Source organism: Halichoerus grypus, chromosome 11 (assembly GCF_964656455.1).
Source record: "Halichoerus grypus chromosome 11, mHalGry1.hap1.1, whole genome shotgun sequence".
NCBI lineage: Eukaryota > Metazoa > Chordata > Mammalia > Carnivora > Phocidae > Halichoerus > Halichoerus grypus.
Genome location: NC_135722.1, coordinates 97204663 through 97216401, shown reverse-complemented (window position 1 = coordinate 97216401; position 11739 = coordinate 97204663). Strand labels below are relative to the sequence as shown.

General features: G+C 50.9%; 1 protein-coding gene across 14 annotated transcripts in view; it reads left to right on the top strand.

The window, feature by feature from the left end:
* Positions 1-23: 23 nt before the first annotated feature.
* Positions 24-11739, top strand: part of TMEM25 (transmembrane protein 25) — a 29607-nt gene continuing 17891 nt past the window's right edge. For 2 of the 14 annotated variants that reach the window (XM_078058905.1, XM_036122777.2), the window contains exons 1-9: positions 24-104; positions 622-715; positions 938-1279; positions 1941-2231; positions 2442-2573; positions 2892-2922; positions 3076-3176; positions 3302-3391; positions 7673-7765. In XM_078058905.1, coding sequence (XP_077915031.1) covers positions 646-715; positions 938-1279; positions 1941-2231; positions 2442-2573; positions 2892-2922; positions 3076-3176; positions 3302-3391; positions 7673-7765 — 1150 coding nt within the window. In that variant the 5' untranslated portion in view covers positions 24-104; positions 622-645. Of the gene's footprint in view, positions 105-621; positions 716-937; positions 1280-1940; positions 2269-2441; positions 2574-2891; positions 2923-3075; positions 3177-3301; positions 3392-3535; positions 4888-6585; positions 6702-7672; positions 7766-10790; positions 10899-11739 lie in introns of those variants that run through there. The other 12 variants (XR_013442597.1, XM_078058907.1, XM_036122817.2 and 9 more) reach the window with 12 other exon arrangements.

Here is an 11739-nt window from a genome sequence, read left to right as displayed (position 1 = left end):
TCGGGCGTTGATTGGCCCCGCCTGGCCCCGCCCGGCCCCGCCGCGGACTGCAGCGCCCCGCAGACCTGAGCAGTCGCTCGTGCTGAGCGCGGGGAGGGCGCCAGGTGAGCTGCCTTGGGGGAATGGGGGTGCGCGGGGCTGCCGCGCGACCCCCACCGCCCGGACCCCCCGCCGCTCCGGCCCACTTCCGCCTAGTCCCCGAAGGCTGGAAAGCAGGCGTGGGGCGACAGATGGCAGGGGGAAGGGACGAGGGAGAGACGGGCCGGGAGGACGGGCCCTTTGGGGGAGGGGCCCTGCGCCGCGAGTCTGCGTGTGCGCGCGCGCGTGTCGGGCCCCGGGCGGGCTGCGCGGTTGCGCGCGGTCTGGGCGCCAGCGGGCCGGCGCCTGTTTGTCCCCGGGAGGCGGCGCCCGGTTCTGCGCCCGCACGCTGGGCGGCCGTGTGCTGGGTGGGCTCGGGCCTTCGCACTGGGCGTCCTTGCCTTCGCCACTGCGCGTCGGTCTCCATTTGTGTGTCGGTGCACGCTTTATTGTTGTTTCTGGAGAGTAAGTTCCTGGAGGAATTACTGGGCCTGCCTGCGGTCACCTGGCTAACGTCGGGGCCAACGTCCCTTCTCTCGGCAGCCGGGGGCCTAGGCCTGAGCCGCCATGGCGCTGCCCCCAGGCCCAGCCGCCCTCCCGCACACACTGCTGCTCCTGCCAGCCCTTCTGAGCTCAGGTACACCCCCGTTCACCCCTTGGCCAAGCACTTCTGGCCAAGCCCCCCCCCTCCCCTCACCTTGGGTTTGGGTACCCGCTTCAGGCCCCAGAGCACCAGAGCTGGCTTCCCCTCACCCACCTCCCCACGGTCCGGCGAACCTGGGTGCTCCGGCTCTTGGTCTGCTGCCCTGCTGTGACTGGATCTCGTGCTGGTCACAGACCAGTTCCACCCCTCCCCCAGCTCTCCGCAGAACCCCCTGCTGTGTTCCAGGTTGGGGGGAATTGGCACCCGAAATTGATGGTCAGACCTGGGCCGAGCTGGCACTTCGGGAGAACGAGCGGCACGCCTTCACCTGCCGGGTGCCAGGGGGGCCTGGAACCCCCCGATTGGCCTGGTACCTGGATGGACAGCTGCAGGAGGCCAGCACCTCGAGACTGCTGAGCGTGGGCGGGGAGGCCTTCTCTGGAGGCACCAGCACCTTCACTGTTACTGCCCAGAGGGCCCAGCATGAGCTTAACTGCTCCTTGCAGGACCCCGGCAGTGGCCGGTCAGCTAATGCCTCCGTCATCCTCAATGTGCAATGTGAGTGCCCCTGAGGTGGGCAGGGACAGAGGTTCTCTGCTGAAGGAGGCCCAGCAGCAGCCAGGCAGGTGGTCTGATAGACTCCTTAACACTTAAGCACTTTGCAAATATTAACTCACATTATCCTCAGGATAATCCTATGAGGTAATTATTATTGTTAGCCCCATTTCACAGATGACAAAACTGAGCCACAGATTGGTTAAGTCTGCAGTCCTACAGCTGGTAGGCACAGTCAGGATTCAAGTCGAGACATTTTGGTTCTAGTGTTTCTACTGTTTTTGTTTTTTTTTTTTTTTTTTTTTAAGATTTTATTTGTTTATATTTTGACCGAGAGAGAGTGAGAGAGGAAACACAAGTAGGGGGAGAGGGAGAAGCAGGCTTCCTGCCAAACAGGGAGCCCGATGCGGGGCTCAATCCCAGGACCCTGGGATCATGACCTGAGCCCAAGGCAGACGCTCAACCACTGAGCCACCCAGGCGCCCCAAGTGTTTCTACTGTTAATCACTATGAAATGCTGCTTCTCAGGGAGACCCAGCCATCCTGTTTCCCAGTGCCCCCTCGAGGAGAGGTCCAAGCTCCTGGCTCCCTTCTGGGTTTGGGAAGAAAGGGCAAGGAGTCTGAGGGGTGTGGTGAGAGTATATTGGCTTCTGCTTTGCACCAGTTAAACCAGAGATTGCCCAGGTCGGGGCCAAGTACCGGGAAGCTCAGGGGCCAGGCCTCCTGGTTGTCCTTTTTGCCCTGGTGCGTGCCAACCCACCTGCCAATGTGACCTGGATCGACCAGGATGGGCCGGTGACTGTCAACGCCTCTGACTTCCTGGTGCTGGATGCCCAGAACTACCCTTGGCTCAGCAACCACACCGTGCAGCTGCAGCTCAGCAGCCTGGCACACAACCTCTCCGTGGTGGCCACCAACGACGTGGGTGTCACCAGCGCCTCGCTTCCGGCCCCGGGTGAGCACTGCCAGCGACTGGCCCAGCACAGCCTCAGGTGGGTGCAGGATCACAGTGCAGAAATGAGAAGACTGGGGGCCCTCTGGGTGAGTCTTCTGAATGAGCTGTGCCGACCACCTTGAGCAAGGAAGACAGAGTAGTACCTGTCTCTGGCATCTCAGAGTTGGGGGGCCCTGCCCACTTCGAACCTAACCAGAGGACACCTTGCAGGGCTTCTGGCCACCCGAGTGGAAGTGCCGCTGCTGGGCATCGTTCTGGCTGGAGGGCTTGCCCTGGGCACCCTGGTGGGGTTCAGCACCTTGGTGGCCTGCCTGGTCTGCAGGAAAGAGAAGAAGACCAAAGGTAGGGCCAAAGCAGTGGGGCGGGGCTGGGGGGGGGTGAGGGTGGCTGAGGAGCAGGGAGAAGGAGAGGAAGGAGCAGCAAGGGCAGCACGTGGGGCTTGGCAGGACAGGTCATCGCTGATCTTCCTGGGCATGTCCACGGGTAAAACCCAGTGCAACTCAGGTAGCAGGGCTGGGCACTGGGAACCCAGTCTGTCCCAGAGTCAAAGCTGGGCATTGGAGAGATCCCTTGCCTGAGGGTCCTGGGTCTGAAAGGGCATAGGGAGAGACCCAAAGTGGGTGGGCTCCCTGAGAAAGTGTGTGGTTTCTTTCTCCCTAGGCCCCTCCCGGCGCCCATCCCTGATCTCTAGGTAACTTCCTGGGGCGGGCTGGATGGGCCGACCTGAGATGCAGCATGGGGACGGCTGGAAACCGGGGGTCTCCCTAGTTCTGGAATGGGCCCCAAAGCAGGAATCTGGGCCTGCTGGAGACGGGGCATATCCCAGGCTCTGTCCGCCCTGTAGTGACTCCAACAACCTGAAACTCAACAACGTGCGCCTGCCACGGGAGAACATGTCCCTCCCGTCCAACCTGCAGCTCAACGACCTCACTCCGGATTCCAGAGGTACACCTCTGCCCCCGCTTTATCTTCAGAGGTGCTTCTGAGGAAAAGAGAGACCCTGGTACTTAGGAGGGGCTAGGCCCCATCAGGCACACACCTCATCCTGGGCATACCCGTTTGTCACCCAGCAGGGAAGCCAGCAGACCGGCAGATGGCTCCGAATAACAGCCGGCCAGAGCTGCTGGACCCGGAGCCCGGTGGCCTCCTCACCAGCCGAGGTACTGGGACATGGGTCCCCCTCCTCTGCTCCCCAGCCCTTGTGCTTCTGCCAGAGGCCTCAGAGTCTCCACGGGCAGAGAGGGCTCTCCCAACTTCCAGGCGGTGAGGCTCACTGCGTCTCACGGGCATCTTTGCCCCTGCAGGTTTCATCCAGCTCCCCATGCTGGGCTATATCTATCGAGTGTCCAGTGTGAGCAGTGATGAGATCTGGCTCTGAGCAGGGCGAGATGGGGGGTGCCCTCTTGGCTCCTGGGCCCCCTCCTCCTCCTCCAAGGCCACCGCTGCCTGGCCCCGTTGCCACTGGGAAGAGGTCATGCCCCTGCTACTTTTGCTTGCCCTCCTGGCTGGGGTGCCCTCAGTGTCATCCTCATGATCTGACCCTCAGGGGCACGGGTATCTTGGCAGAGCCACCAGCTGGACCTCAGCCCCTTGTTCTAACTCAGGTAGGGGGGCCCTTCAGTGACACCCGTGCCCCGGCGGATGGAGCTCTTTGTGCAGGTGTGTTTGCAGGTTATCCGGCATCTAAGTGTGGTATGGCTCGGCCGGTCTGGGCCTGCCCTGTGCCACACACCAGTACTCTTAGCACTTTGTACAGAGGCACGGGGGTGTGCCCAGTGCGGGGGGCACAGGGAGGGCCCTGCATGTCTTCAGTTTCCTCCCCATGCTGTGCAGCTTTGTTCCCTCAGGGAAAATTTAGGACCCTGATAGCCGTATCGAACCAAACTGCCCTTTACACGGGAACCAACCTCTGGCCCAGGGGCAGTGGCCAAGCACAAGCTAATCCCTTTTGCTACATACCTCTGTGCCCTTCTCTGTCTCCGCCTCCTCTTGGGCATCATATGTTATACATTGGACCTTCTCCATCTCCCCACCGGGCACTATACTTCCCCACTGACCTCACCCTGGCAGTGCTAGGGCCTGATGTTAGCACAAGTCAGGAGGAAAAGAGGGAGGCGGGAAGTCCACTGGTACCCCAGGCAGCATGTAGTAGCTATGCATCAGTTTCTTACAGTGTTGGCACTTTAAGCACATCCCCTGGGGAGGAGGGGGTGAGTGAGGGCCCCAGGGCCCTGTCTGTGGCTTCCCCAAGTCTGGCCTTCCTCTGATTCACTGTGAGTGCCCTGAGCCCTCGGGGTTGATGGTTCCCCTCTCAACATGTCTCCCCCGCCATGGGACCCCATGAGCAGCCCCTGACTGCCTCATCAGCAGGAAGCCGCTCTTCCTGTCCACCCTCGGTTCTTCAGGGGATGGTCGTAGTGGCACATTATTGGACAGAGCTAGAAGCTTTTAGGGGAACATGGAAAAAGGGGGGACCACATACTCCAAAACAACCTAAGAACTCTTTGGAAAGCAACTTGGAAATGATAGCAAATTATTATAGTGCAGAGTCTATTTTTCCCTTGTTGATAACTTGTTTTATAATTTTTCTCCTGTAACTGCCTAGGACAGTGCTGAGCACACAGTAGATTTAATAAACTTGACTAAGTGAATGTTACATGTCTGTTTCATTTCTTCATTTATGGTTTTAAAATGAAATCTTTAAATCGCACAGTGAGTAGAGGAAACACCTGTGTATCCACTACTCGACTCGGTTGAATCTTCTCACTTTAACTTGTTTGCTTCAGATCTTTTATTTTTAGAAATAAATGTTATTTCTTTAATTACACTGTTCTCAATGCAGGGCTGGGGTGCTCCTTTTTGGGAGTGCCAGATCGGGGATCCCAGCTCTCCACCCAGCGTCTGGGTCGCACTTGGCAGACTCCCCATCTCTCAGGAGTGTGGCTAAGCCAGGCTGAGCTCTTTTGTCCTGGTTAGAGGTACAGAAGGCTCAGACTAGGCTGTGATTTAAAAAAAAAAAAATTTTTTTTTTTTCTGGAGAATCAGGGAAAAAGACTAGAAATGAGAGTTTTCTTTTTTTTTTTTAAGATTTTATTTATTGGGGCGCCTGGGTGGCTCAGTTGGTTAAGCGACTGCCTTCGGCTCAGGTCATGATCCTGGAGTCCCGGGATCGAGTCCCGCATCGGGCTCCCTGCTCAGCAGGGAGTCTGCTTCTCCCTCTGACCCTCCCCCCTCTCATGCTCTCTCTCTATCTCATTCTCTCTCTCAAATAAATAAAATCTTAAAAAAAAAAAAAAGATTTTATTTATTTATTCGTAAGACACAGAGAGGAAGAGAGAGAGAGGCAGAGGGAGAAGCAGGCTCCCCGCTAAGCAGGGGGCCCGATGCGGGACTCGATCTCAGGACCCTGGGATCATGACCCGAGCCAAAGGCAGACGCTTAACCATCCGAGCCACCCGGGCGCCCTAGAAATGAGAGTTTCCTGAGGGCAAATTTATATCCTTTTCTGAGCAACAGATGGGCTTGGCTTGCATAGTTCTGGGTTCTCTGCCCACCTCCCTGCTTCTCAGTTGTTCATTAGGGTTGGCCTCCATGGGACTGGCTGAGGCTGCCCCAGCCTCTACTGGTTTTGCACGTAAGCTGCTTTGTGGCCCCAGAACGTTTAGAAGCCAGGGTGCCTCTCTCTGGTGACGGTCATCCACTGTTTCCTTTGGGAGGTCCTGGAGCCCCTTCCTTGATGGTTCTTTGGCAAGGCTACAAGCCTTGTGCTCCTCTCAGCTACCCTCAAGGTCTTACTTCTGCAGAAAGGTGGGTTCTTCCAGGCAAATCCGTCCTCGCAAGTGTTTGCAAAGGGGTGGACTTTGAAACCAGTGTTCCAGTTTTCCCTTAGAGATTCCTTGTTCCTTTGTTGAGTCCCAGGCCCCTTGGAGAATTTGATGAAAGGTAAAGACTCCTTTCTGAGAAATGCTGATGAAGAAGCTCCTGCTCATTGTGCAGGTCAAAGCCCATCAAATTACCACTTGGGTGAACCTTGAAAACATGCTGAGTGAAAGAAGCCAAATCCAAAAGACCATCTGTGACTCCATTTATATGAAATGCCCAGAATGGGCAATTCTGTGGAGACAGAATAGGTTAGTGGTTGCCAGGGACTGGAGGGAGGGAAGAATGGAGAATGGCTTTTAATGAATATGGGGTTTCTTCTGGGGTGATAAAAATGTTCTGGAATTAGTGGTGATCAAGGCACAACGTTGTGAACAGACCAAAAAAACCACTGAACTGTACACTTTACAAGGGTGAACTTTATGAAGTACAAATTATATCTCAATAAAGCTGTAATTTTTTTTTTTTTTTAAAGTAAACCCTATCCCCAGCGTGGGGTCTGAACTCACGAACCCGAGATCAAGAATCGCATGCACCAACTGAGCCAACCAGGCACTCCAATAAAGCTGTAGTTTTAAAAATCATCAAATGGTAAGGGCACCTGGGTGGCTCAGTTGTTAAGCGTCTGCCTTCGCCTCAGGTCATGATCCCAGGGTCCTGGGATTGAGCCCTGAGACTCCCTGCTCAGCGGGGAGTCTGTTTCTCCCTCTGCTTCTCCACCCCACCCCACCCCTGTTTGTGGTCTTTTGCTCACTCTCAAATAAATAAAATATTTTTTAAAAAATCAAATGGTAATTTGATTTGTACATTTCACTATAAATTTCACCTGACAAAAGAACCATAAATAAATATTGAACTCCAGTTAATTATATGCATGACAAAGTGTTTAGGGGTGAAGTGTATTGATGTCTGCAACTTCTTTTGAGATGTATCAAAAAACAAGATGGATAGGGGTGCCTGGGTGGCTCAGTCAGTTAAGCTGCCTTCAGCTCAGGTCATGATCTCAGGGTCCTGGGATCAAACCCTGCATCAGGCTCCCTGCTCGGTGGGAGGCCTACTTCTCCCTCTCCCACTCCCCCTGCTCATGCTCTCTCTCTCAAATAAATAAAATCTTAAAAAAAAGAAAATTCTCTTCAATTTATTTTTTAAAAAATCACTCATTTCTTCCACCCCCCCATTCCCTGCCAACCAGCAACCTACCTGTTCTACTTTGATTTATTTATTTATTTTTTTTTTAAAGATTTCATTTATTTATTTCACAGAGACACAGCGAGAGAGGGAACACAAGCAGGGGGAGTGGGAGAGGGAGAAGCAGGCTTCCCGCGGAGCAGGGAGCCCGATGCGGGGCTCGATCCCAGGACCCTGGGATCATGACCTGAGCCGAAGGCAGACACTTAATGACTGAGCCACCCAGGCGCCCCTGTTCTACTTTCATTTAAAAATTTTGATTACCGATTCAATCTTACTAGCTATTGGTCTTTCAGACTTTCTACTTTGTATTTCTAGAAATTTGTTCATTTCATCTAGGTTAACCAATTTGTTGTTGGTTTTTCACCTCCCAGAGCAAGTCACATGGTCCAACCCACAATCAAAAGATAAGGAAGCATCCTGTGCTTACCATGACACCATGACAGGAGGGGCTGCATACTATGTAGGTGAGTGAGGAGTTACTGCCACTAATTTACTCTGTTCAACCTTCCTTTTTTTTTTCTTTTTAATCTGTTCAACTGTCTTATTGCCTGGGAGGCCCTGAATGATCTGACCTTAGGTACTTTTTTTTTTTAAAGCAATCTCTACCCCATTGTGGGGCTCAAACAAACGACCCCGAGATAAAAGGTGCCCCCCCTTAGGTACTTTTTAAAAAATTTATAATTAACACACAATGGTGTATTAGTTTCAGGGGTACAAACATACTGATTTAACAATTCTATACATTATTCAATGGTTATCCAATTTGTTGTTCATAGTACTCTCTACTTTTTATTTCTGTGGAATTGGTATTACTATCTCCACATTCATTTCTGATTTTAGTTATTTGAATCTTTTTTTTAAAGATAATTTGCCTAAAGGCTTTTCAGTTTTTTTTAAACATGTTTTTAGGGGTGCCTGGGTGGCTCATTTGGTTAAGCGTCTGCCTTCAGCTCAGGTCATTATCTCCAGGTCCTGGAATCGAGCCCTGTGTCCAACTCCCTGCTCGGCAGGGAGTCTGCTTCTCCCTCTCCCTCTATCGCTCCCCCTGCTCATCTCTCTCTCTCTATCTCTCTGTCTCAAATGAATAAATAAAGTCTTTAAAATAAATAAATAAGCATGTTTTTATTTTGGTATTTTTCTTTTTTTTAAAAAAAGGATTTTATTTATTTGAGAGAGTGAAAGTGAGAAAGATCACAGAGGAAGAGGGAGAAGCAGACTCTCCGCTGAGCAGGGAGCCTGATGTGGGACTCCCATCCCAGGACCCTGGGATCATGACCTGAGCCGAAGGCAGATGCTTAACCAGCTGAGCCACCCAGGCATCCCAAGGAAACTTTTCTTTAAAAGATCTCCAGTTGGGGCGCCTGGCTGGCTCAGTCGGTGGAGCATGTGACTCTTGATCTCAGGGTTGTGAGTTTGAGCCCCACATTGGGTGTAGAACTCACTAAAAAAATTTAAAAACATAATAAATAAAATAAAATAAAAGATCTCCAGGGCACCTGGGTGGCTCAATCAGTTAAGCGTCCAGTTCTTGATTTTGACTCAGGTCATGTCGGGGTCTTGAGATCAAACCCCGTGTCTGGCTCTGTGCTGGGCATGGAGCCTGCTTAAGATTCACTCTCTCCCGGGGCAGCTGGGTGGTAAATAATAAATAAATAAATAAATAAATACATAAATACATAATCTTTACAAAAAAAAAGATTCTCTCTCTCCCTCTGATCCTCCCCTCCACCCCCACTCCTGCTTGCGCACATACTCTCTTAAAAAAAAAAGAGAAAAGATCTCCAGTTGATTCTAATGTGCAACCGAGTTTGAGAACTGGTCTATGAATATTACTAATTTTTTCCCCTTAGCTTACCTGCTTTGTTTCTCTGATTTGCTTTGTTTTGCCAGTTTTAGTCTCTGTTTTTCTGGCTTTCTTCAAAGTCCAGTGATCTCTGACTATACATTCATGTTTAAAATGAGAGTTGCAAACAGGTGTACACACACAAGAATGAGATATCCAGAAAGCTGATTGGAAGCTGATGGGGAGGTAGGGACCTGGACATGTGCTTAAAGACTCCATGTCAATATCTAAAGCTCTTTTCTTTTTGGCTGATCAGTTTGCCAAGGGGACTCTTCCATTATTCTGCTTTGGAGGTATAAATAAGCATGGGAAAGAGCTGAGGATCTCATTCCTCACTCCTCTGTTTTATCCACTTTTATTTTTTTTATTTTTTTAAAGATTTTTATTTATTTATTCATGAGAGACAGAGAGAGAGAGAGAGAGGCAGAGGGAGAAGCAGGCTCCCAAGGAGCAGGGAGCCCAATGCGGGACTCGATTCCAGGACCCTGAGATCATGACCTGAGCTGAAGGCAGATGCTTAACCATCTGAGCCACCCAGGCGCCCTATCCACTTCTTTTAAATATGGCCCCTTACTGCTGTCCTCATAGTGGCTTGGTGTTTTCATGTCCAGAGCCTCCCTGGTTCAAAGGTGACTATCTTCTGTTGGGATAGAGAGGTGGGCAGCACAGAGAGGGACATTTCTAGGGATTTAATCCTTCTACACACCTTCAACCAATTCTCCTGTTTTCAGCCCCACCCTGCACGTGTGCCGTCAGAAATATCTGGCAGTTTCAATCCCTGATCCTTCCCGGGGTTCTGCAGTGTGACGTGGCTCACTTCTTACTGGTTTCTCTGTCTCTCTCCTCTATAGGCAAATTTCAGGCTGCCCCCACCCGACTAAATCAATTACCACTTATCCATCTTCCAAAATTGTTGCTGCCTAGTCTTCTGTCATTTTCTTTCCTATTATCAATCCTTGCTGGTTTATATCTTTTTCAAAATTATTATTCTTATACTGTCATTGTATAGGATTAAAGGAGGGAGTGAGATGTAAATATGGTATTCAATGTTTATTTCCAAATGTCGAAAGCCTAGGATCAGCAGAGAAGGTGAGGGACACTTCAAGCAAGGGAAATAGCGTGCATACAAGTTTAGTTAGAAGAGGGACTTCCCGGACACCTGGGTGGCTCAGTTGGTTAAGCATCTGCCTTCAGCTCAGGTCATGATCCCGGAGTCCAGGGATCGAGGCCCACATCGAGTCCCACACTGGGCTCCCTCCTCAGTGGGGAGTCTGCTTCTCCCTCTGCCCTTCACCGTGCTCGTACTCTCTCTCTCTAATAAATAAATAAAATCTTTTAAAAAAAGAAGAAGGGGGGTTTCCTGAATCATGGGTAGAGCAGGGCAAGCAGATTGGTTTTGCAGTTTGCCTTGGGGGAGTATGGAAAATGAGGAGCTCCAGGTGGGGATAAAGTAGCCAAATGCAGTTTTAGGAGGCCTAGTTGAAAATTTATACTTAGTAACATAACTACCACATATTACATTTGGGGGCACTTAATCTTTTCACATAATTTTGCCCATGGGACAAGCCTCACAGTTAATTAGTGTTTATTGTAACTATTTCATAGCTAGGTTAACTGAGGTATAGAAGTTACTGGATTTTTTCTAGGGCCACAGAGCAAGGAGTCAGCAGGGAATAAGGACAGGCGTTGAGGTGGAGAGAGGAGCTCCTGGGATGGTCACTGGGGGGCTGCGCTGGATATAAAGGAGCGGCAAGGTAAGCAAAGGCCGTGGTTAACAGTGCCTGCGGCAGGAAGTACACTTGATCCGTGTTATTTGCAGATTACACCTTTGTGAATCCACTTCCTCACTAAAATATGTTTGCTATCCCAAATCAATACCTGCAGGGTTTCCACAGTGATTTGCAGACATGCTCAGAGCAGTGAAAAATTTAAGTCACCCGACACCTACCTTCCCTGTTGAGGCTGAAAAAGGGGACGTTCTGCCTTCTGGTTTCAGCTCTCATACTGTAAACACGTTCTACATATTGCTACATTTTCTGCTTATTGCTGGTGATTTTGCTATTTAAAATGACCCCCAAGCATGGCGCTGACGTGCTGTCTAGCGCTCTTACATGTAATAAGGCTGTGATGTGTCTCACGGAGAAAGTGTGTTAGATAAGCTTCAGTACTGCATGATTTATAGTGCTGGGGGTTGTGAGTTCAGTGAATCCATGGGTGGTTGATGAACATGGTACACCAGGGGCACACAGAAACCTAACCTTGTATCTCCCCGAGGATCGATGGTTGAGTATTTGCTAATTGGGTGTTTGCTGTGACTTTATAGAACATAACAACTGTGGGTAACGGGGCACCTGGCTGGCTCAGTCCGTAGAGGATGCGACCCTTGATCTCAGGGTTGTGAGTTCAAGCTCCACGTTGGGCGTGGAACCTGGTTAAAACAAAACAAAACAAAGCAACTACTGTGGAGAACAAGAATCAATGGTATTTATTAGTGCTGACTCTCAGCCCTAGCCAAAGAAGGCAATCTGAGTGTTCCCTGAAAAAGTAATGGGGAATTTGAGTTCCTGTCATACTTTGCCTGACTTTTCCCCTATG